We start from the raw sequence: 26,094 nt of genomic DNA on the forward strand, positions 1-26,094 counted from the left end.
GTTTGTCTGTGTATTAATTTGCTAGGGCTGCCTAACAAGACTGGATGGCTTAAACAATAGAAATTCATTTCTTCATAGTTCTAGAGATTAGTCTGAAATCAAGGTATCAGCAGGTTTGACTTCTTCTGAGGCCTCTTTCCTTGGCTTGTATATGGCTGTCTTCTCTTTCTGTCTTCGTGGTCTTTCCTTTGTGTGTGTCTGTGTCTAATCTCCTCTTATAAAGATACCAGTTATATTGGATTAGGAACTCACGCTTAGGACCTCGTTTTACCGTAATTACCTCTTTAAAGGCTTTATCTCTATATACAGTCACATTCTAAGGTACTGATGGTTAAGAGTTCAACATATAAATTTTGGGGTGACACCAACATTCAGACCATATCATACACCTTTCCATGCTTTGAAAGCATGCTTTTTTTTTTTCCATTTGTGCAAGATATGTCCCAGCATAGTGAATTCTAAATTGGCAGTTATTTATTTCAGCACTTTTCTTAGTTCATTGCCTTCTGGCTTCCATTGTTTCATCTGTGTTCCATATGTTTTTTATTCTCTTACACTCTCTTCTATATTTCCATCTTCATTTTTAACTGCTATGCTTTATTCTGGATAGTTTCTTCTGGCTATCTTTCGATTCAGATTTGAGGGTACAGTAGAGTATTTGTTGAGACTAAGTAGCCTGAGTGACCGGAGGACATCCACGGGGGGTTGGGAGGATAAGCTCAGGTGAAAATTCAGGGCTTACAGAAAAAAATCTAGATTCTTCAGACTGGCAAGGGAAGCCTTTTGACATAAGGCTCTAGTTTTACTTTGTAGCTTTCCTCCCTATGATTTAAGGCCAACCAGTTAGACTCATATCTTTGTGAAATACATCTTTATTTCTGATTCCAAACTGAAGTCATTTCCTCCTTTGAAGTGCTGATTTCCCCTTGTCTCTACTGAGCTAATCCTCAAAGTTTTGGCTTACGTGCCCCTTATTCAATGAAACCACTTTTGATCATTTTAGACCAGTGGCACAGGGACTCCTGCAGGCTACTTAATGTATGTTAGCTTATAGTGTTAGTTATCTTGTAATGTTTATGCCTTGTTTTTCAAATAAATAATAATACTTGGAGGAAAGGTATGTCTTGTACCTTTCAGCACCTAACACCTTAGCCTCAGTACTTAAACCCGTGTTTGGCGCATATTATGTTAATAAATTTATATTGATTGATTTTGTTTTCCTTTGTCACTCTCAATGTACTAGAGAGAGATCCTCTAGCTACATACACAATGCATTTTAGCTTTCGGTCACTTTTTTTTCTTTTGCCCAGGCTGGAGTGTGGTGGCAAGATTTTGGCTCACTGCAACCTCCGCCTCCCAGGTTCAAGTGATCCTCCTGCCCCCGCCTCCCAAGTAGCTGGGACCACAAATACAGGCCATCATGCCCAGCTAATTTTTGTATTTTTGGGAGAGATGGGCTTTCACCATGTTGCCTAGGCTGGTCTTGAACTCCTAAGCTCAAGCGATCTGCCTACCTCGGCCTCCCAAAGTGCTGGAATTTACAGGTGTGAGCCACTGTGGCCACCCTTGGTTACTTTTAATTTTATGGAAGGTGCAGAAATAAATGAAGACCATGCAAATGAGAGCAGCTAGAGGCTATTTATTCAGAACTTGCTATAGCAGGGGATCAGTCATTTTCATTTATATTTGGCAGAAGCTCAAAGATAATGAGGACAAGGGGAGTGGAGAAACTTTATGATAGAAAAAAGGAAAGGGTTAGGTATGTGCCATATGGAGGCTGTGGGCACCAAGAAGCTGGAGGCAGGTTAACTAGAAATGGGGCATCCTATGCAATTGGTTTGGGGAGCACATTTGGCTTTCTTTGGTTGGTGCTGAGTTGGAAGTGGAGGCGAAATAAAGAAAGCTGGTGGTTACAGGCCAAGTCCTAATTGTTTGGGGATGATCACTGCAGAGTATGGTTTGGCTTCCTGCTGGTTGCTGCAGAGGTTATGGGTCAGAGTTTTATTGTCATATCTCCTGGCTATTGTTCACCTGTATATTCAGTCCCTCAGTCTCCGTTTTGGCCACTGTCTTACTTGGAAGAGTGTGACCAGTTGAAGGAAGGCTAGTGATCCAGATCTCCAGATCTTGGGGATTGTTTAGTCGCCTCCACAATCAATCTTATTGTGAGATCTTTTGGACTTTTTTGTGTTTTACCATTATGGTGATAATCTGGTAAGAGGGCGCCTGTACAGAAGAATTTAAGACTCTGGATAGAATGCAAAGGGCCTCAGGTTGAAGCATCTTTTTAGATTAACATTTCGATTGTATAGAATTCTAAATTGCTTCTTTAGTTGTGAAATGTGAACCCAGGGATTGACTTCCTGGAGTTTAATTGTTGTGTTTGCTATTAACTCTGCTAGATAAGGCTACTTTCGATGAGGTTCAAGAACAGTTTCTTTCTGTTATCACTTCCAAATACATAAAATTTCCTGTTGAAGATCATGAAGAGGCTGTTTAGGAAGATGTTGTGGGGATACTGGCATAATGATCTTGGTGATAGAACTGGGTATGGTACATGAGTTCCTTGAAATATTTTGTCATTTTTGTGTGCAGTAGGACAGAGTCTATTATCTAAAGTGAAATATCTCAACGCATGGGTCTTCTAGTTACCAGTTCTCAGGGGAATATATTCCCAAGGGAATAATGAACCATGTAACCATAAAGGCTAGTGAAAGCGGGAGTAGCTTTGGTGAAGGGAGCTCGAAGATTTCTGAAAGTTCTGCTAATTTAAATTTAAGAATGCCATTGGTTTTTTTTAACCTGTCCAGAAGATTGTGGGTGGCAAGGATAGTGTAGTTTGGAGTAAGGCGTAGTTATTTTATAATAGTTCCCATAAAGTGTTTGCTTTAGTCATTTGATATAAAAGTTGTCATGCCCCAGGTTGGAAACATAAAACCATGCAGCTTTTTTAGAGACTGTAAGGACCGTAGCTTTTTGGCAGAAAAATGCTGCAGTCTACTCTGAAAATAGACATACAATAAAAACATTTTAAAAATCCATTTGAAGGTGTGCAAAAGGGTGTTGAGGCCTTGGTTCTTGGCCATGTCTCACCTTTACAGATTATTCAGGATTATGTGTTGACAGGTGACACATGACTCCAAAATAACCTCAGCTGTCTTTTTCAAGTTTCCCAACTAATGTCCATATAAGGGAGTAGGCAATTTGTCTGTGCCATGATGAGCAGTTTTCATGGCGAAATTAAGCTAACTTCCATTTGAAGTCATCTGATGTCACCAAACCACTGTCTTGGGAATTCCAGCGATGACGCAAACAGATATTTTTCATTCTTCCTTTTCAAAGATTTGGCCTAAACATTGATATTTTATTTTATTTTATTTTGAGATGGAGTTTTACTCTTTCGCCCAGGCTGGAGTGCAGCGGCGTGATCTCAGCTCACTGCAACCTCCGCCTCCCTGGTTCAAGTGATTCTCCTGCCCCAGTCTCCTGAGTAGCTGGGATTACAGGTGCCTGCCACCACACCTGGCTAATTTTTGTATTTTCAGTAGAGACAGGGTTTCGCCAGGCTGGTCTGGAACTCCTGACCTCAGGTGATCCACCCACTCCCAAAGTGCTAGGATTATAGGCATGAGTCACTGCACCTGCCAACATTGATATTTTATAATTGTCTCTTTGGATACCTCCAGAAATTTATCCTCTGAGGGCTGAGATAGGATCATATACTGGTTAAATCTGCTTGTTTGTCACAATGAGCTGCTAGAGCATTTCCTTTAAGTTTCATATTTTCTCTTTTTGCATGAGCATTTACATTATAATGACCACCACTCAAAGGAACAGGAGTGCATCGAAAAGTACATTACCTTGTTGTCTATTTTTCTGGGAGTTTTGATAGAGATGAGAAACTCCCCACTTTTTTTTTCTCAAAGAATCTCAAAGTCATGTACTATTCCAAAAGCATATTTGCTTTCTGTACATTTGTTTACTCTTTGGTCTTCAACTAATTGACAAAGTGTAATACATGCATTATGTTCTGGCATTTGTGCTGACTTTTACCCAGGTAGAGAACACTATATTCTAAAGAGAAATTAGTCATACCATAACCTGCTTGATAACCTCCAGTATCAGTTTTTGTTTTTGAGATGGGATCTTGCCCTGTCACTCAGGCTGGAGTGCAGTGGCATGATCATGGCTCACTGCAGCCTTGACCTCCTAGAGTCAAGAGATCCTCCTGCCTCAGCCTTGTGAGTAGTTGAAACTACAAACATGTACCACCTTACATGGCTAATTTTTTCTTTTTGTAGAGACAAGATTTCACTCTGTTGCTCAGGCTGGTCTTGAACTTCTGGGCTCAAGCAATCCTCCCACCTCGGCCAGTTTCAGTTTTGAGGTATGATCCATTAACAAATAGTATTAGGTCAGGGTTCTCAGTGGGAGTCCCTGATAAATATGAATACAGAAAATTTCCTAGCTAAGGTGAGACTATTGTGAGGCTCCCTTTCTGGTTAGGGGCAGAAAGAGTGGCAGGATTCAGGGTGCTGCAGTAGTGAATGGTAATGTGAGAGGGAGAGTAGCAATATCCTAGGAAGTTAATCAGCTGGCTGAAAAGTGTTGTGTGTTTTCAGTCAGTAGTAATGTCAGTACTATATGAGGGACCATGAGATCAAGTGGGGAAACTAGAACTATTTCAGCAGAAGTATGGATAAGTAATTTTTGTTTTTTTCTTAATTGCAGCTTTCAACACAGATGAGAGGAAAGCCTTTACAACCAGATCAAAGGTAAGGCTATATATAGTAAGTCATGAGTTTTGATGGTTCCCATCAAGTTGAGTTAAAACTCCAAGGGCTTATCCATATAGCTTATGCATAAATAGACCAAAGGGATTTTTGTAGTTAAAGATACCCAGTGAAAGAAGCTGTTGAAGAACTTTCTTCAGGCTGCAGAAAGCCTATTCCAAGTTTGGGTTTCCAGAAGAAAAAGTCTCTTCCTGAGGTCTGAATCAAGTCATAAAGGGATATTACGATCTCAGAAAATGTGTATGCAATATCTAGTTAAACCTAGAAGTCCTATCAACTGTCATTTAGTGAGAGGTCTAAAATAAGTTTGGATAATCTTTTGCCTAATGAGAGAATGTTTTTCCCTCTTTAGACACACCATGTTCTAAATAATGGATTGTACTTTGGAAAAGTTGAAATGTATCTGTTGAAACTTTGTTCCTTCTCTGTTAATGCTGAGAGCAAGTAAATGGAACCCTTTTACAAGTTTTCTTGTTCTATGAATAAAGTAGATCATCTACATATGATATCAGAACTAAATCACAAGAGAAATTCAGATCTTTTAAGAATTGTTTGAGGAATTGGGAAAAACAGGAGGGGGCTTCAATAAAACCCTAGGACATAATTGTTCAGGTATATTGTTATCTTCTCCAGGTGAAAGCTAAAAGGTATTGACTGCCCTAGAAGTGGTCTAGAGGCACATCCAATAAATAAATAAATAAATAAATAAAAAGGTAGAGCAAAAATACACTACAGTGAAACAAGTGGCTTCAGGTAGAATTGATGCCAAGATGGTATCTGAATTAGGTACTACTGGGAAGCAAGGAACAAAAATTTTGTTGATTATCCTGAGGTCTTGAAAAATGGATATTCTCACTTATTTGGTTTCTTTACTGGCAAGACTAGAGTGTTACAATCGCTAGTGCAGGGTATGAAAAGACCATTAGATATAAGGCCTTCAAATACAGCTTTGAAATCTTCCTTTGCTCTGTCTTCAAGGGATATTGGGGATGATTGGGTAACAGTTTGGTACAACCTATCTTCTCTTCGGTTTCTACTACAGTTATTTTTTTCTATGTCCGTAGACTTTTAAGGCCACAGAATGTCAGGTACAGTGTCAAGACCTTCATGCGGGGGTATGCATCAAAGATAATGCAGGAGGCAAAGGTATATCCACAGTAGGCACAACTTGATTATGAATAGAGGAGTCTTCTGGAACTTTAAGAAACAATTCCTCTCTTGCACATTTAATATTATGATTCCATTTGCAAAGAGGAGGCTATTAAATTTGCAGGGGTAGTTTCACAGACCAGGAAGGGATATTTTCACTCAAGGGCCCAGGGGTTACAATTAAGGGCTGGGAGATAGAAAAAATCTGTGGGTTATTTGAGAGACCTACCACTTGTGTGTATGTTTACTCTGAGGAGGAAGCTCAGCAAAGGTGGTGAAGTTTAATGCAGAAAGAGCAGCGCACGTACCTACCAGGAATTGATGAGATTGACCATCTGTCTTCGTTCATTTATGCTACTGTGACAGAATACTGGGTAATTTATATAGAACAGAAATGTATTTCTCATGGTTCTGGAGGCTGGGAAGTCCAAGATCAAGGCACTGGTATCTGGTAGTTTGTTGGGGGCCTTCTTCCTATGGTACTCACATGGCAGAAGGTGGAAGGGCAAGTGGGGGCAAATGTGTCCTCACATGGCAGAAGAGAAAAAAGAATGAACTTACTCTGTGAGTTCTTTTTATAGTTGCATTCATTCATTCCTGAAGTAGAACCCTCATGACCTAAATATCTCCCATTAGTCCCCATCCCCCAACACATTTGCCTTGGGGATTAAGTTTCTAACATATAGATTCTGGGGAACACATTCAGACTATACCATCATCTATACAGTTAATTCACTTGAGTGTTTAAGAGCAAAGCAGGATACTGGGAGCATTTTTCTTCTTCTGAGAGCACTCTCATTGATTGGAATTGAGGGATTTTTTTTGTCTTGGTTTTTCTTTTATAAGATAGGACAATATTTTTTTCTGGTTTACAATATCTGTAAGTGTCCTTGTCAAAATAGCTGATGAGAAGAGGGCCACTTACCTGTTTGATCTGTAAGACCATAGTTTATTTTGGGCCTTGTGTCGTTTTTATTCTAAAGCCCTTTCAAAATGTTCTAAGAGGTGTTTAGTTCAGGTAATGAGCTATTTTCCATTCTAATTTCTACTTTTGAATTAGCCTTCTAGTTTTGGATTTAACTCCATTGACAAAATAAGACGAAAGGGCTGCTGTTACACTGGCACTGTTGTTAACTCCTGAATATTGTCAGGAGGTATGTTATAGTCTATCCTGAAAATCTCCTATAGTTTCATCTTGTCTCTGTTTGCATTACTGAATTATGATACAAAAGATTTTTATAGAAAACGTTTGGGATATTGCTTTTAGGAGGCTTTGTTCTACTTTTCAGGGCATTGTTTTGTTTTCTGTTTTTTTGTTTTTTTTCATACTCTAAGTTTATTGGGGAAAGAGCGATCCTTGTAGATCCCTTCTCATGTCAGTCCAATCAGCTTTTCTTTAAATCCAAGATTTAACACCTGAGGATCTGGCCCATATATGTATACATTGATATATTTAGGTTAGGTAACCCTGAATCATATGCATTCAAATGAATCCTAAATTCTTTTATAAATAGTTGCTGGTCTTATCCCAGCACTCTGGGAGGCCGAGACGGGCGGATCACGAGGTCAGGAGATCGAGACCATCCTGGCTAACACGGTGAAACCCCGTCTCTACTAAAAAATACAAAAAACTAGCCGGGCGAGGTGGCGGGCTCCTGTAGTCCCAGCTACTCGGGAGGCTAAGGCAGGAGAATGGCGTAAACTCGGGAGGCAGAGCTTGCAGTGAGCTGAGATCCGGCCACTGCACTCCAGCCTGGGCGACAGAGCGAGACTCTGTCTTAAAAAAAAAAAAAAAAAAAAAAAGTTGCTGATCTTGTTTGGAAGTAGGGAAATCCTTGATTATTGCTCTTAATTCATCTTGGGTGCAAAGTTTAAATTCTGCAGTTGCCTGCATACCTGGCTTTTGAGGGGAAATGGATCTTTAGAAGCAATTAACATTTTCGAGTTTTAGGAGAGTTGTTGGGAAAATGCAGGAGGCCTGGACAAGAGGAAGAGAAGGGGTTTGTTGATGGAAGTGAAGAAAGAGAGATATCAGAAGGCTAAGGGATAAAAGGGACATCTGGATATAGGGAGCCAACCCAAAGGGGAAGATTTACTAGGAAATGAGTCTAGTTTGTTGTTGCTTAAGTTGTCAAATTGCTTGTTTGCTTTAGCCAAAGCATCTTTTAGTGGAATAATTCTTGAATCAGAATTTCCTTTGGAGGCCTCTGTGTACCACTCAAAACCTGTTGCCCATCAGACCTAAGAAATCTTAATTTCCTTTCTTTTCTAAGTTGCCCATCAAATAAAAAATTTTGTCAAGTCAAGTGTTTCCCAGAGTGGCCATTGAAGGCCCAACTCCGCATTGACAAAGTTATCCCACTTAGAGAGATAGGCACAGGCATTAGGATTGTAATGAGAGTATGTATAAGCAGCAGCAGTTTTTCCTGGTAGAGAGGATTTAGATTTGGAGCACCCCATGCATGCTGGTTATGGTGTTGAAAATTATGCTCTTGCTTATCCTGTCTCAGCCCCCGGTCTGAATTTTGCCCCTTTTGAACACAGACCGGATAATCTGTGCCCCCTGGCAGGCAGAATATCAGAATGACCTCTTTCTTTGGATCAAAAGCAAGCCCTCAGAACAAAAAATCAAGATGAAGGGAGAACTTCCTCCAGTTTTATTGGTGACCCACAACAAAATTTGTCCAAACGGATGTAGTCTGGTGAGAACTGCAAACTCATCGGTCTGTGAAACTGGCTTAAACAACAGGGTTGTAGGGCCCATGGCCATGTTCTACCATATGATTCTCCTTCTTATGGAAAACAACACTTTTAGATAGCACAATACAAAATAGAAGTACAAAGGACAGCGCCAAGGATGAAAAGGAATTGCCTGATTCCACTAAGGATGCAAATAGGAACCAGTAACAAAATCTGAGTACCAGACTTCAAATGAATAGCTTAGGAACTCAAGGCAAACAGGGAGGAGTTCCAGGCCAGCACTGACTTACCAAGTTGGCATGGACTTGCCAAGCCATAGGCAACAAGGCACAAGGAGCCCCTGTGGGCATCACAAGTGGCCTAAGGCTGAGGTCCACCGTCAGGGACAGCACAGACCATGTTTCAGTGAAGTCTCCGGGAAAACTGGAAATTCAGAGCTTGCTAGAGAAAGGAGTCAGTCACCATCATTTGCATTTGTCAGTCTCAAAGGCAGGCAGGAGAGTGGGAAAGCTTTATAGTGAAAGATTCAGGTACAGGGAAGAATTCAGGTGTGCCGATTGGAGGTGTTGGCAAGGAGAAGCTAGAGGTTGGCTAAGTAGAAACAGGGCATCTTATGTAATTTGTTTAAGGAGGATATTTGGCTTTCTTTGGTTGGTCTTAAGTTAGAAACGAGTAATAAAAGAGAAGCTGGCAGTCATTGTCCAAGTCTTAACCATTCTTGCCTGATTGCTGCAGAGGTGGTGGTTTGGAAGGTTAGTTGCTACAGAGGTTGTGGGTGAGAGTTCTGTTATCATATATGATCTGGCCATTGTCCATTTGTATAGTCAGTCTATCAAGAGGAAGATGTCATTGAGCAATTACCTCTTATTTAATCATCGTAACTGTCTCTTCCATATCCCTATTTTACAGATGAGGAAAGCAAAGCTCAGGAAGTTTGAGTAATGTATTTAAGGTTATACAATTAGTGACACTAGCAGAATTTAAACCTGTGTGTTCTGGACCTATTTTAAATGATGCTTCATCTTGTAAAGACCATGAGGTTATTTTGATGTTGCCCTATCTATTAAAAATAGTAATTACATACTATTATTAAAAATAGTAATTACATACTATTTGAAATAGTAGTTACAAACTATTTACTATTTTAAAATAGTAATTACATACTATTTTTAATAGATAGGCAACATCAGAATAACATGGTCTTTACAAGATGAAGCATCATTTAAAATAGGTCGAGAACACACAGATTTAAATTCTGCTAGTGTCACTAGTTGTATAACCTTAAATACATTACTCAAACTTCCTGAGCTTTGCTTTCCTCATCTGTAAAATGGGGATATGGATAAATACTTGTTGGATGAGTGAATGGATGAAAGTAATTTTAGAATACTTCTCTTGAAATTGCTTCCAAAGCTGGTATCTTTTGAATACCTTTAATGAATGCATATCTTGACAATGATTAACTTTTGGAAACAGACAAACATTTTCCTGAAGATGGTGAATAAGGTGAGAGAACAAGCTGGCTCAAAAACCTCGTGTGTCCATTCAGTAATGGGATTAATTTTGGGATTTTTGCACATTTTGCATGTGATTGACAAAGCAGCTTTGAAGGCTTTTCCAAAGACAAAGTTGCAAAAATAGTTGCATTTTGAGAATAAGAACTCAAGTTTCCAAAAGTTTGAAAGATAATACTCATTTTAGAAAGAAAGCTAAATTCTTGTTGTTTTGTGGTTTACCTGTCTGTTTAGTTTTAAGTAGTTAAATAGTCTATGTCATTCAACAAATATTTATCAAACACCTATTATGTATTTAGTGCTGTGCTTTGAACACAGATATCAATATAGCCCTTGTCAACCAGGGGCTCACAGTCTAGTTGAGACAGAAAATTAACAATTGAAATGCAATTCAACAAATACCATAAATACACTGATATATATTAATAGCTGGATGCCCTGGGAACATGCAGTAGAAACAGTGATGAGCTCGTGTATGTTGAACGACTGACTTCTAGGGGAGTGGGTTGGAGGGTAAGGGCCTGATTTGCAGTGTTTACTGATTTCCATGGCGTAAATGCTTCCACCTTGGCCAACGTGACATCATCAAAAGGGGAGTTGGAAGATGTGCAGTAGTATAACATTATATTGAATTTCTACCATATAGATAAAATGCATGTAAATAACCTGAAGAGCATAGATAATAGTAAAATGTAAAATAATTAGGAAGTGATGAATTTTGAGTATTTTTACTTTGGCTTTTAATACAATATTTGAGTGGCTGTATTTAAAAACTGGCTCACAAAATTCCTGAACATTTAACAAGCAGCTCTTGCAGGTGGGTGTGAATCAGTGCAAGTGGGCATACCACCAGGTGAAAGCAATGTCAGGAGTTACTGTAGGCTCACATAAGATGAAGATTGTAAAGAAACTGAAGGCAGGGATCTCCAGCAGTGAACCTCTAGGTTGTTGAATTGTTACAGGACTGCCAGGTTCCTATGTCAGTCGTGCAGGAACAGGCCAATACTCTGACAGCAGGCTTGCAGCAGAGAAAGAGTTTTAATAATCACAAGTTACAAGCCAGGAAACAGGAAGAGTTCTCAAGCTTCAATTCGTTTCATCGAGGGGTTCTAGGCTAAGGTGTTTAAGGGGATTTGTGGAGGGTGAGGGGCTGGAAAATTTGGGGTTATCGATTTGTTGGGGTAAGGGAGATGAAATCATCAGGATGTGACAATTGCATTCCTCCATAAATCAGTTTTTTATTGGGCCTTCCAGACAAGCTGGCATCCTTAGTTTTGTTGGTATGCAGGACCTAAAGAAGCAATGCAAACGAAAGCTTCTCTTCTCACAATGTCTTAGATTTTATCTATAGAGCAGAAAAAGAATGAAATGTCTTGTGATAGGCGCCACATTCTCCTGGGGGTAGTAAGTAGCAACCAGATACAATTAAGTCGGCCATACTGCAAACTGGCTTAATAACAGCAGCTGTAAGCCTAGTTGGATTTTTTTCCTCCCTTAATCAATTTTACAAAATGTTCTTGGGGATAGTTTCCGAATGGTCAAACTAATTCATTAATTCAATATCAATTTCTTTTTTTAGGCCCTACTTTATGCTGGGCACTGTTTTAGGTGCCCGGGGGAGGGGGGCACCGCAGCAAAAACCGAGGCCCTGCCGTTAGGTTAGAGAGTTTACATTCATGGGTGCGTGTGTGTGTGTGTGTGTGTGTGTGAGTATAAACAAACGTCTGGCATGTCACGTGGTGAGTGGTAAGTGCTATGGCTAAACATTCAGCAGTACAAAGGGGAAAAGGAGTAGGGCACTGCTATTTCCTATGGGGTTGTGTGGCAGTAATAAGTGTGGAAAGGTATCAAAGTAAAGATTGAAGGTTCTGGCATCTGACAAACAGTTTGAATAAGGCGGAAGCACAGACCCTGCACAGATCTCAACCATCCAACAGGACTGGAACACAGAACTTAGAAAACCCCACGTACCTAGTTTTCACTCTGCTCGCCCGGTCTGCACAAGTGCAAAATCCTTTCCTGAAGTTCCTATTAGGAACACAAGGGTTTAACCAGACCAATCAGCTGCAGCAGGGCGGGGCTCATTTCAGTACCTCCTTTGCCTGAAGTCACCTAAAAGCGCGGACTCCCTCGCGCATGCTCAAACACGCCAACTTCCTCCTGGAGCGCCGAGACGGTCTGCGCATGTGCAGAATCGATAAGTGTTCTTTTTTTTTTTTTTTTTTTTTTTTTTTTTTTTTGTCCCAAGGCGTTGCCGTACAGTGCAGGAGGCGAGTTGCATTCTGGTTCCATCGTGAGTCTGGCGTGTGGAGCTGGTGCTCCCGCTTATTCGCCACTGTCGCCACCGCTGTCATGAACCGCGAGAGCTTCGCGGCGGGCGAGCGGCTGGTGTCACCGGCTTACGTGCGGCAGGGCTGTGAGGCCCGCCGCTCGCATGAGCACCTCATACGGCTGCTTCTGGAGAAGGTACCGAGCTGTCGGTCCCCTCCCCAGCCGCCGCGACCCCGGGGCTCTGGCTCCGCCCGCCGTTCCCGCTGGTGCTGCCCCACCGGCAGCTCTTTGCTGCTTGAGACTAGTCCCAAGTCTGTCTTAGCTTGGCTTGCCCTAGCTGACCGACTGCGGTCTGTGCCGTCTCAGCCTTGCCAAAGCCAGTGAAAGCCAAAGGGTGTTCTTAGGAGGGGGCGTTGGGGTCGGGGTTTTGAGTCCCTCTTTCTAACTTCGGGATGCGGAAGTGAGGGAAAGTCCCAGTGTACTTTTTTATTCGCGGAAAGGGCAAAGTTCGCATCTCCATCTTTCACCACGCTCAATGACTCAGAGCATATGTGGTGTTTGTAGACCACTGTATGCTAACTCGAACCACGAGGTTTCTGCCGAACCTCACAGGTCTGCCTCCTGCCAGCGTTCCTGAATTTTAATTTCATTAAAAGTTTTGTTGTGTTTTGTTTTTTGAGTCTCGCTCTTTCGCCCAGGCTGGAGTGCAGTGGCGCGATCTCGGCTCACTGCAACCTCCGCCTCCCGGGTTCACGCCATTCTCCTGTCTCAGCCTCCCGAGTAGCTGGGACTACAGGCGCCCGCCACCACGCCTGGCTAATGTTTGCATTTTTAGTAGAGACGGAGTTTCGCCATTTTGGCCAGGCTGGTCTCAAAGTCCTGACTTCAAGTGATCCGCCCTTCTCGGCCTTCCAAAGTGCTTACAGGCGTGAGCTACCGAGCCTGGCCAATATTTCATTGAAGTTTGACAACTACCGCCCTTCTCCACGTCCCCCCGCCCCAATCGTAAAGCCCTGGTTTGAAGCATCTTCATTGGGGATGTGCTGTATTGCTGTTCAATTAGTTTAGCTTATGGAAATTTAAGTATCTGAGTAGATCTCATTGTATACATTTATCATCACTTCTCGAAATCTATAAATAGTTGTAATCAAATGTATAAACTTTTTGTCTCCTTGCTGTCTCTATATAGTGCTCAATTTATGCCTGAATTTTAGAAAACAAGGAGCATGGCAAAATACACATTAAAAAGTGAAAATGTATTCCTGTAGTGTTCTAGAGAACGATAGTTTTATTAAATATAATCATAAGTTTTTTTTTTTTTTTTTTTTTTTTTTTTTTTTAAGGGCAAGTGTCCAGAGAATGGCTGGGATGAAAGTACACTTGAACTCTTTTTACATGAACTTGCAATCATGGACAGCAACAATTTCTTAGGCAATTGTGGTGTGGGAGAAAGGGAAGGGAGAGTGGCATCTGCATTAGTTGCTCGTCGTCATTACAGGTATCTTTTTTTAAGTAGTATGGGAGACATCGTTTATTTATTTTTGGTTCAAAATAATGGCAGCAGTTTTCATTGTTAGATTATCAAATGTCTGTAAACCACTTTTTCCCTGCTCAAATGGATATGTAAACCAAATGCAACAGGGAGATGGAAACAATTTTATCTCAGCGGGTGCTTTTCAAAGACAATAGAGTAAAAATATGTGGGGGTTACCCCGTCAGGTTCTGGGTGACTGACACAGGCTATACATTTTCTGAGGAATGGTAACCCTAATAAACATATCTGGTTGTAAGAGTTTAAAAATTCATTAAGGTTGTTTATAGTTTTCCATGTTTGTTTTCTAACATTGGCAGTGTTTTGTTTTGTTCTGTTTTTTGAGAATGGTTTGCAGTAAGAACTTTAAACTTTGTTTTAAACTGAATCCCATTTTATAAATACCTCTCTGTTGCAATAGATACAGGGAAAGGTGTATTAGATTATTGAGTGATTTTTTTCTTTTGCATTATTGGAGAAAGCTTTTCATCAATTCTGATAATGATTTAATTGGTAGTTCCAAATATGATCACTCATTGCTCTGTCCACCAACCTTTCTGTGAAGTGTAAACTCTGTTAAATAAAACTCCTCTCTTCCATGCTTTTACATTATAATGAAAATTTCCTGGGCATAGTAGAATTTGTATTTCAGTAAAAATCACTGCAGTCAAAACTGATGATAATGCCTAACTTGGATGAAAATTTCAGTTAACAGTTTGCTGATAACATGGTTGATAATATATGTAAGAAATGTTTTGTAAATGAGATTTCAGTGGTGAGGAAGTACAACATTAGTATTCTTCAATAATCTGCCTATACAGAATTTCTGATATATTTGACTGTCAATTAGAAATTACTCAGGTTACAAAAGGGTTTTTTATTTTAAAGAGTATTGAGAAATATCTTTAAACAATGTATAATATCGTCTAATTTAAAATGAGTAAGATTTGCACACTGATTTTCTAGGAGCACATAGTTCTTTTAAAATTAAGGCAATATTTGAACCATCATTGGAACTTAGCCCACTGTGTGATTAGGGGAAAAGGAAAGAAAAAAGATAATTTGGCTGGGCGCTTTGGCTCACGCCTGTAATCCCAGAATTTTGGGAGGCCAAGGCGGGCGCATCACGAGGTCAGGAGATCCAGAGCATCCTAGCTAACAAGGTGAGACCCGTCTCTACTAAAAATACAAAAAAATTAGTCCAGCGTGGTGGCGGGCGCCTGTATTCCCAGCTACTCTGGAGGCTGAGGCAGGAGAGTGGCGGGAACCTGGGAGGCAGAGCTTGCAGTGAGCTGAGGTCGGGCCAATGCACTCCAGCCTGGGCGACAGAGCAAGACTCCGTCTCAAAAAGAAAAAAAAAAGATAATTTATTGTTTCATATATTTCAGTTTTCTATTGCTACAGAACAAACCACCCTAAAATTAAGTGGCTAAAAACAATTACTTATTATTACCTCTCAGTTTTTTGGATTAACTGGGCTTAGCAGGGTGAGTATTGCTTTGGGTCTCTCATGTAGTTGCAGTGAGATACTAGCTGAGAGTTTAGTCATCTGAAGGTTTGCCTAGCATGAAAATTTCACACAGTCACTTCTGCTAGATTCTTCCTGGCCAAGCAAGTCACTAAGTTCAGCCCAGATGCAAGTGGAGAGGAAGTAGACTCCATCTCTTGGTGTGGGAGTAGGATGTGGGCACAGGGAGAAAAATAATTGATGGGGGCCGTCATTGAAAACTAGCTATCACAGCATAATTGATGAAGTTGTTTCAGTTTAAGTAGGAGAGTTCCACATCATTAATAGTTTGTGACATATATCTGTAACAGCCAAATATTGCTCCTGTGTTTTTTGGGTTATTATATTTGCATATTTGTACATTGTATTACTTAGAATGCTGAATGTATTTGTCCAGTTTTTGGCCCATTTTTTGCTTAGGTTCATTCATGGCATTGGACGATCGGGTGATATTTCTGCTGTGCAACCAAAAGCTGCAGGCTCTAGCCTTTTGAACAAAATTACCAATTCTTTGGTCCTGGACATTATAAAGCTGGCTGGTATGTACGGTCTTAATCATAATACTTTTGGCTGACTGGACACACACACACCCACCCCATTGACTATTTCCTTTATTATTGCCCCTTTCCAGAAAGAGTATGAGTGGCTTTTGAAAAGACTTTTTCTAAAAATAAAAAGTCTTTAGAACAAGATAGAAAATCAGAGCCATAAGCTCAGAAGTTGAATTTGGCATTGAGCTTCCCAAGAGTGAGTACAGAAACAGAAGCACTAGGGCTATGACTCTTATTATTTTTTAGATGAAATATATTATTTCCTCAAGAAGGATGCTGGGTGCTTAGCGGGATAACAGATTTCTGTTTTGCTGCTTATTTGTAGGTGTCCATACAGTAGCCAACTGCTTTGTAGTTCCTATGGCAACTGGCATGAGTCTAACTCTGTGTTTCTTAACATTACGACACAAAAGACCAAAGGCAAAGTATATTATATGGCCACGAATAGACCAGAAGTCCTGCTTTAAATCCATGATCACTGCAGGTAAGAGAAGAAAAGTGTTGTGTATAATGTTTTAAACATCACAATTAGAAAATTCAAGTTTCTTATATAAAGATAAATGAAAAATTAACTCTGTTCCCTATTGCTTTTTTAAAAGAAAAAATTGTGGTAAAATAAATGTGACAAAATTTAATGTTTGTATTGCTTTATACAACTTTTAAGTTTATGGATACCTAAATATATATGGTTCCATAATTATTATTTGTTGCCGGGCCTTTGTTTATATACTAGTTAAGTGTGCTGTTTTAATAGAAAAATGTGAAAACACTTTTTATCTTTAAATTATGCAAAATTTACTGTATACATTTTGTTTTCATAGGAGGCTTTTGTAGGCTATGCGATGGATCAGTGATCCTTAGGCTGCTGAAATTTATTACGTTTTTCTTTAGAGGTAAAACATTGAGTAGATGATTGTGATTTGTTTCAGCAAGTGAATTGTATTATTATTAATGTCCATCTCTGAAATAAAGTGAACTTTAAAATAAAACAGAAATATTGCCAGAGAATGAGTGGACTTACTTTTCTGTGGATTGAAATTGAACTGGATTAAAGTGATCCTTTTTGTCATCAGTGTCCATGTTATTACTTCTCTAGATATCCAACATTTGTTTTCCTTACTTTCTAGATTTCATTCTTGTCATATCCTAGTGTTAAATAGACTTATGGTCCTAAAATTGTGTAGTCGTCCTTCACATTATTTTGACCTGCCTTTGACTAATACCAGTACTGAGCTGTGTATTTATTACCAGAGGAAGGTTAATCTACCAAAATAAATATTAAGAGTTCTTGGCTAGAATAGCATGCTTCCTAGAGTTTCAGGATCTTCCCTTATTTTAGTTCACACTAACATTTTTTTTTCTGATTGGTTTGGTTAGGTTTTGAGCCTGTGGTGATAGAAAATGTTTTGGAAGGTGACGAGCTGCGTACAGACCTGAAAGCAGTGGAGGCTAAAGTCCAGGAACTTGGGCCTGATTACATTCTGTGTATTCATTCTACTACATCATGTTTTGCTCCAAGGGTGCCTGATAGGTAAATTATTTGTGAATATTGTCCTTAAGTTATCAGTCTTTTAAATAAAATATGATATACTAATTCTCAAATATGCTTAAATAACACTTCGTAATAAATAAGTGAATGATCTGTTCTAAGAGAATAGATTGACCTTGTGAAGAAATAGCGTAATGGCTTGGGAAAACAACCATTTGAAATAGAACAAGGGAAAACCACTAGTACAGGGTGGGGAGCTCCCTTTATCGATTGAGTAGATACAGACTGTCTCTGTTTTCTTGCTCTTTGTCCTGTTTCTGATCTCTTAGCATGTTTTTTCTTATTATTTAATAGAAGTTTCTCTTCTAAGCTAAATGTTGAATTTACTTCTTTTCATTGCTATCCGTATTAATAAATTAAAAATTTAGGATTGTTTATTTTCAAATTGCTGTAGTTGGAAGATTAACTCAGATGTATACTTATGTGTGCTTAGTGGTTGTCATTGTCTCCATTTTGAGAATAATACAAATATTTAAGAAAATAAAAGCAAAAAGGAAAGAAAAAGCAAAGGTTTACTCTTCTAAAGGATAGCCACACATTTTTCTTCTGAAAATGTAATAGGCTCAGGTCTAGTAATATAGATTTCTGTTTTTGACTACAATTTTTTTTTGTTTGTTTCATTTTAACATTTTGAATGGAAGAGGTAATAATTCATAGGAACTATATTGACTTTGGGCTTTTCTTGTAGCATCGAGTTATACCTTGGTTTTAATTCATGGAAGTACATTATTTGGCAGTAATGAATGCCATGTTGGCTTTTGTTATCTTACAGGCAAATTGTAAGAGACAATTTTTTAACTATGCTCTTAAAAATTTACCTTACTACATTCATGAGCCTGTGAACTCTATTTTAAGATTACTTTGCATATGCTACTGTGGTTTATTCATTACTTACCAGATTTCAAATTTATATTGAAATATTAAATAAACATCATTCTTTATTGGTGGTTTTGATATATATATATTTTTTAATGTGATAGAAATCACATTTTGAAAAACAGCTAATGGATATTTGTATTAGTTGGATTATTTATCCTTGTGGATACTTTGCTTTTGTTTCATTTTGACTAATGTCTTTCGGATGTTTACAGTATGCCTGGCACAGTGTTAAGTGTTTTACCCGTATTATCTCCTTTAGAAAAAATTTAATAAAGCTTTTTATCAGTCAGAAAAATTCTTGTTTGTCACTGTTGTGTAATGAATATTTCTGAATAAGAGTGAAGTTTAGGAAGAGGGTGGTGCACAGTAATGTTTGAATTTCTGACTTTATTAAATTTTAAAACTACATTTTGATTTTTTTTACATCAAGCTTCATTCCTTTATAGTCTTAATTTTTTGGGTACAGTATACATTTTGTTTTTGTTAGTTAATTAGACAAAAAGTAGAGGAAATTCATTTAAGGGAAATGTTGCAAAAAAGAAGGGTATTATTTCTTTTAAGTGATAAACACATTAAATTGGCTTCTAAGTTAGAAAACAATTTGATATATATGAAAAATATTTTTTCTGCTTCTCCTTTCATTTAATACGTTTGTTTTTTAAACACACCCTAACCATTAACAGATTTAGGTAATTCAGATTATTTAAAAGTACTCTCAAGTTTTTTTTTTTTTTTTCTTTTAAAAATAGAGCTTAATGTTACGGAGCTTTATTTTCAAAGTTTTTTATTAAGGAATATTTTCATTAGAACACACACATATGAAAGTACCTTTTATTTTATGAAGAAAATACTTGTGTGTATCCCAGAAGGTCTATTTTGTTAAAAACATCATCTGATTAGTTTGAAGTAACAAAAAGAATTTCTATATCAATTTGTAGGGTTTGTGAAAATGAATGATAAAATGAGTTTTTAATTCATGAGACTTCAAGCAAGCAAATTGATAACTTGTTTTTGGTCTGAGGCAAACTGGATAAAAAAAAGAAAACTTGTAACAGATGAACATAATGGTATTCCTGCTTACAGTTAAAAATATATTAATGACATCTACTAGAAATAGTACATGTATTATGCATAAATCGGTAATTCAAACTGTATATTTGAAATATATCCTGTCAAAAAGGACTTTACTTGTATAAAAATGCTTTCAAATTCTTTATACTTTAGAAAGAAAACTTTAATAGTTTTACTAAAACATAGGATTTAGTTTTAGTTTCATAGCATGAAGACATTTCTATTAAAGATGAGCTCAGTCACAAGAAGTATTTGGCTTTGTGAAAGAACATCTATTTATTATGCTGCCACTGAAATTTGTTACCTTACTTTGCATAAAGTTAGACTCTCAGATTAATATGAGAGGTGTAAAATGAAAAAGTAAGAGTAGATAAGGGTGGATTTAAAACCAGGAGCTATTTAAAAGATTCCTCAGTATCCAAGTTGTTGGAAAATGTTAGTTATTTTGGTAATGACACATTTTAATGTTCTGTATTTTTTAATACATTAAAGTCTATTTGAGTATGCATTTTTTATTTTATGAGATGTTTAATGTAAGAGTTCTTAAGATTCCAGATATGCTAATTATTTTGCAGATACTAGCTTCAGTATGGTAAGCAAACAAAAGTGAAAAAAAAGAGCATACCACCTTGTGAGGGGTCATTATACATAAATCTTCTGGCTTTCTATTTAGGGAATTTTTAATTTTAAAATGATTTACCATCTACATAAATTTTTGTATTTTTTTCATATATTGATAACATTAATATAAAAGCCTTTTAAGGTTTATTCAAAAGCGCTTGCTCTGTATTTCCAAGCTGCTGTATTACATGTCAAAATACTGCAATAGAAATTTCAGTATTTGTCGTTTTTTTCCCTTGATGTACATTAAGGATAACTAGTAAAATTTTTAAAAAGTTTCTGCACTAGCATTTATAAAGCACAGTGTGAGTATGTCTTTCTATTGAATATTTACGTTTATAGATTAGAAGAACTGGCTGTGATTTGTGCTAATTATGGCATTCCACATATAGTCAATAATGCTTATGGAGTGCAGTCTTCAAAGTGTATGCACCTCATTCAGCAGGTAAGAGAGTTTAAAATATATATGTCAAGGAAAAATTCAGTTTAACATATTATAGGATTATTACTTTTTCTTACAATCTGATATCGTAAAAACAGTTATTTATGACCATCTGCTTCAGGTTGTGTTAGGAACTTGCATCTGATAATCTCAATAAAAGTAATTATTCTTTGGTACTATGGTGGTAATTGGACTGAAAGCTTTGGTAGGCTAGAATCAACATGGAAATACTTTAGTAGTTTAGCTTTTAACTTTCTGAGACTGTTTCATTACCAGGATTCTCATTTTTCTAATATACTGGATTATATCATTTTAAAAAATATGTGATTTATTCTATATTTAAGGAATTATTGTACCTTATTATCTTAGACTAGAAGTGACTTCATTTATAAACATTCTAGTATATACCTGTGGAATTGGCAGGTTTTTGTTTTTTTTTTTTTTAAGCATCAGCTAGATCCTGGTCATTTGTTTGAGGTTCTACTTTTGAAAATATGTCTTTGTTTCCCATGTCACTTGTAAGAACTATGGCCTACAGGCTTTGTGTATTCAGGCCTTTGCTGATTTGCTGATTTCATTTTCTGCTTTCCTTTTGCTTGCTGTGCTCCAACCACCCTTGCTGCCTTACTTTTTTTCCATTTTGTCACATGCCTGCACTTCCAGGCCTTTGCTCTTGCTCATCCCACTCACTGGATTGCTCTTCTAGAGAGTCGCGTAGTTTTCTTTTCATCAGTGAGACTTCCTCAGAAACTCTATCAATTTTTGTCATTATTGACAATCAATAACCGGTTACTGGACAAAGTGAATGAATAAATGAAATATTGTATTTATTTATGCATGTATGATACAGGCTATATAGTTTGTGTGCATAATTATGTTAATATACATACTCAGTTTTGGCAAACATGTCAAATCCTATCTAACATCTCCCCCTTCCTCACTAGCATTTTCTACTTTTTTATTTTTTTGAGATAGGGGTTCACTCTCTTGTCCAGGTTGGAGTGCAGTGGTGCAGCCACAGTTCACTGCAGCCTCAACCTCCCATGCTCAAGTCATCCTCCTACATTAGCCTCCCGGGTAGCTGGGACCACAGGTGTGCGCTATCACGCTCAGCCAACTTGTTGTATTTTTTTCTAGAAACGGGATTTTGTCATGCAGCCCAGGCTGGTCTCAAACTCCTGGGCTCAAGCCAGCCTCCCACCTCTGCCCCCCAAAGTACTGGGAATACAGGTGTGAGCCACTGTGCCCAGCCCTTGCTAGCATTTTCTATCCCTCTTTTTGCTTTTTTACCATGTTCATTGATTTTAAGATGCAGTGTTCTATATTTTGACATCTGAAATTGTGATGTCTTATAATCAGTGGTGTCTTACAATGTTAATAGGCAATTTTTTTTAATGTAGTGATATATAAAATAATGATGTTTCTTATAATTAATGGCTCCTTGCTATTTTTCTCCAGAACACTTATCACCGTTTGATATAATGTTTGTTATTGACAGTAATTATAATTAAGGTTCTGTTGGGGTAGAACTTTATTTTGTTCACTGCTGTGCCCTCAATACTTAAGACAGTATCTGGTACATAATGGACAATCAATAACTGGTTACTGAACAAAGTCAGTGAATAAATGAATTACTGTATTTATGCATGTATGATATGGACTACATAGTTTGTGTGCATAATGATGTTAATATACGCATTCAGTTTTGACATACATGTGATTTGTGTTATGTGGGCATAAGTTATTTGCAGATTGCCTGTGGCCTGCTCCGATATGATAAATGCTCTGAAGCACAACAGATACTATCTAGTACATTTTTTTGTCTTCTATATTATTTTTCGTATACTAGTATCATCTTTTACATAAATGTGGTTTATATGAAATAGTAATCGCAGATTTGCTTAATTTCTTTACTCACCTTTGTATCAGTTAGGATGTCATTGGCAGCAAGTAACAGAAACCCAACTCAAGTTGGCTTAAACCAATAAGGAAATGGATTAATTTATGTAGCAAGTCCAGAGGTGGAGTGGGTTGTAGGCATGGTGTGTCGGGATTTCTTAAAACCTTTAGAGAAAGACTGTTTGCCACTTCCTTGGTATTTCTTTTCGTTATTCTTTAACTTTTTAAGGCTTCTTCACTTATTCTGGACTAGGTTATATCTAATTTGTATGGTCATAGAGGAAGGGTGTACTATTTTCTACACTGGAAATCTTGAAAAACATTTTATTTCAGTGATTGATTTTTATTCCTACTTTCCCTTTCCCCCTTGCTCCTCTTCTCTGTAATTTTTAGCAGCTTCTCTTCTTTTAAAAGTCAAATACCATCAGCATTACTAAAAGTTTAGGAAAATGAGGAAGGAGTAGAAGATCACTCATAACGCTATTACCCTAACAAATATCCTTAACAATTTATGTATTTACTTTTTCTCTTTTTGTATGCATATTGTTTTTACATAGTTATATTCATTGTGTACATTTAATTTTTTTAGTGTTATATTTCTGTACCCTTCAGATGCCTATAAAGTTTTCGTAATGATCATTTTAATGATACAACATATTTTTAAATACTAGAAAATTTGGTGGGGCACTTGAAGAGGTTAAAACTAAAAGGGGCTGGGTGTGGTGGCTCATCTCTGTAATTCCAGCACTTTGGAAGGTTGAAGCTTGTGGATCACTTGAAGCCAGAAGTTTGAGACCTCCCTGGGCAACAAAGCGAGACTCCATCTCTACAAAACTAAAATTAAAAAAAAACATTGGGTGATGTGGTGGTTTGTACTTGTAGTCCCAGCTATTTGGGAGGCTGAGGCAGGCGAATGGGATGAACCCAGGAGGCGGAGCTTGCAGTAAGCCGAGATAGCGCCACTGCACCCAGCCTGTGTGACAGAGCGAGACTCCGCCTGAAAAAAAAAAGAGCTCCAGAATACAATAAGAAAGGTGCCCTTGGAGTTGCACATCCCTAATACTCTGCTTTGTCATTACCTCTCTGCATTTGGGAGGTGGTTTTACTAAAATTTTAACCAAAAAATAAAACTATAAGATGGGTGAATAAACTTTTAAATGCAGATACTGTTGCAGATAATGTATTACCTTCTAAAGTTGACATTTCTTTAAAAAAATTTCTTTGATACATAATATTTAGATATATTTATGGAGTGCATATGATATTTTGATACATGTACAGATTGTGGGATGATTAAGTCAGAGTATTTAGGCTATCCATTACCTGGCATTTATTACATCCTTTTGTGTTGGGAACATTTCACATCCTCTCTTCTAGGTATTTTGAAATATACAATACATTGTTGTTTACTATAGTCACTGTACTGTGCTATTGAGCATTAGAACTTACTAAAATGGATATTTCTTTAAAACCAAAAAGCAAATATATAAAGATTCTATTTTTCCCAAATTGGCCTTCACCAAAAGATGTTGTGGCACTATTGATTTAAATCAAATGAATACTTGAGTCTTGTTGAGTGCAGGTTGCTGTTTCATGACATTCTAAAAAATTAAAGTTAGCTTTAATTCATCTCAATAGTCCTTATTGTTGATATATACCATTTACTACACACTTTCCATGTGTCAGCCATCCTACTAGGCTTTTAAAGTTATTAACTGAATCCTGACAATTTAAGTGTACTTCTTATTCCCATTCTGCACATGGAGAAATAAAATAAGTGAGATTAAGTGACTTACCCAAGGTCCTATAGCTACAAAACAGCCCATCTAGTTCAGTGTGACTCCAAAGTCCCATTTTTCTGTTAAAAAACAAAATACTAAAGTACTAATACTCTAAGTCTCTTCTTGAGAAAATAATATTGCAATAATCAATCAATGAAGGAAAACTATAAATGTTTTTAAATTTTTATTGTTTTAACATTATGTTTTTAACTTTTTTATTTTTAAGATGAGACCCTAGAATGCCTTAATGCTGAGCCTGTAGAGTATTCTGTATGCTCATGTAGCCCCCCTAGGGAAATTAGTTTTGAATAACCTATATTTCTGTTTATATTTACTAAAATGAATTTAAGAGATTCATGAATTATGGATGTTAGGATAGATTAATGGAGAGGGATATAGTAGAGTCCCAAAAATATGTGTATAAGACTAATTATTTTGAGTCAGAATAGATTGTAAAGCTCCAAAAGTGTGGGAAGCGGCAACTTTGCCTATTAAGAATTTGGGAGAAGTAGGTGTTACTACTGTTTATTCACAAACCTAATTGCCTCTTCATTCAACAAATACTTTCTGGGTTCCTACTTGTGTACCAGGCACCAGGGTAGGAACTAGAGATGAAATAGTGAATGCGACAAAGTCTTTAACCCTCATGGAGCATTCTATTTTTTGTGGGAAAGCAGAGAGTAAACCTTGAGTATGACAAGTCTTGGATAAATGCTCTGGTATTTGGGGAGGACGGATGTCATTAGATGGAGTGATCTAGGAATGGAGCTCTGAATGACATGAAGGAGGAGGCTTTGCAGCTCTCTAGAGAGATTCTAGACAGAAGCTAATAGCCAAGACTCTGAGGGAGGAGTGTGCTTGGAATGTGTGAGAAATAGCAAGGAGGCCAGTATGGCTGAACCATAACGAACAAGGTGAACAGTGGTTGTAGAGCTTTGAGGTGTGTTAAGGGTTTGGGATTTTATTCTTGGTATGATCATTGGCCATGGAAGGATTTCAAGCAGGAAAGAGTGACATGCTATGTGGGAAATAGACTAGGGAGACAAGAGTGGAAGGCTGTTGCAGCAACCCATGTGGGATTTGTTTGTGGCTTTGGCCAGGGTGGTAGTTGTGAAGGTGGTAATAAATGCTTTTATTCAGATGTATTTTGAGAGTGGATTTTAGAGCATGTACTGGTGACTTAGATGTAGCTGAAAAAAGGGGGCTCTGTACCATTTCTGAGATTGGGTCTGGCCTGTTTGTTTTCTTGCCATAGAATGTGCTGCTTTTTAAATGCTTTCTGTGTTTTAGTGATGGAAGGGTTCTAACAAAGTCTGATGCACTGATTCCTCTAGTATTTCTGCTTCCAATTTAGGTTCCTGTTTCTCTCAGGAGGCCTTGGACAGTACTATAATATTAATACAAAGGCAACTGTCACTGTTCCACTTATTTTTATGTGCTGCTACTTCCCATGTTTTCCAGTTTTTTTTTTTTTTTTTTTCTGTTAGTCTTATATGCGTCTCTCTGTTTTCCTGTGATATGGTGAGATTTTCTCTGATCATGGTTTATTAGGAAATTTGAAGAGGAAGAGGAAGGTTAAAATTTGAACAGTTGTATAATGGCCTCCAGAGCAGCCGCTCCTCTTCCCTGCTTCAGCTGCTTCCACCTGTTACCTGGATCTGGACTCTTAGATTAGGACAGCTATCTGCTCCTTCTATTCTCCCTCAGATAGCAAGATGTGAAAATGAAGGTCAAATATGGTTATAATATTAATAGGAATGCAGATTGTGAATACAGATTGAAAATCTGTGGCTACAGATAAAGAAAAAGGCTATCTTAGTTGTAATTTAGATAGTA

At 37.8% G+C, this 26,094-nt stretch overlaps 1 protein-coding gene and 1 long non-coding RNA gene across 4 annotated transcripts in view; one reads left to right on the forward strand and one right to left on the reverse strand.

Moving 5' to 3' along the window:
• The window catches only part of LOC126954819 (uncharacterized), a 45,875-nt gene extending 33,667 nt beyond the window's left edge, over nt 1-12,208 (reverse strand). The window contains exon 1 of the long non-coding RNA XR_007725731.1: nt 12,128-12,208. This is a non-coding gene — a long non-coding RNA (uncharacterized LOC126954819). The remainder of the gene's footprint in view (nt 1-12,127) is intronic.
• A 96-nt stretch (nt 12,209-12,304) lies between these two features.
• SEPSECS (Sep (O-phosphoserine) tRNA:Sec (selenocysteine) tRNA synthase) overlaps nt 12,305-26,094 on the forward strand; it is a 40,282-nt gene continuing 26,492 nt past the window's right edge. Inside the window, exons 1-6 of one of the 3 annotated variants that reach the window (XM_050790690.1) lie at nt 12,305-12,622; nt 13,771-13,925; nt 15,886-16,004; nt 16,342-16,500; nt 17,394-17,547; nt 20,479-20,581. In XM_050790690.1, the coding sequence (XP_050646647.1) occupies nt 12,341-12,622; nt 13,771-13,925; nt 15,886-16,004; nt 16,342-16,500; nt 17,394-17,547; nt 20,479-20,581 (972 nt within the window). In that variant the 5' untranslated portion in view covers nt 12,305-12,340. Of the gene's footprint in view, nt 12,623-12,672; nt 13,040-13,262; nt 13,356-13,770; nt 13,926-15,885; nt 16,005-16,341; nt 16,501-17,393; nt 17,548-20,478; nt 20,582-26,094 lie in introns of those variants that run through there. The other 2 variants (XM_050790692.1, XM_050790691.1) reach the window with 2 other exon arrangements.

The sequence above is a fragment of the Macaca thibetana genome, chromosome 5 (genome assembly GCF_024542745.1).
Source record: "Macaca thibetana thibetana isolate TM-01 chromosome 5, ASM2454274v1, whole genome shotgun sequence".
In the NCBI taxonomy this organism is placed as follows: Eukaryota; Metazoa; Chordata; class Mammalia; order Primates; family Cercopithecidae; genus Macaca; species Macaca thibetana.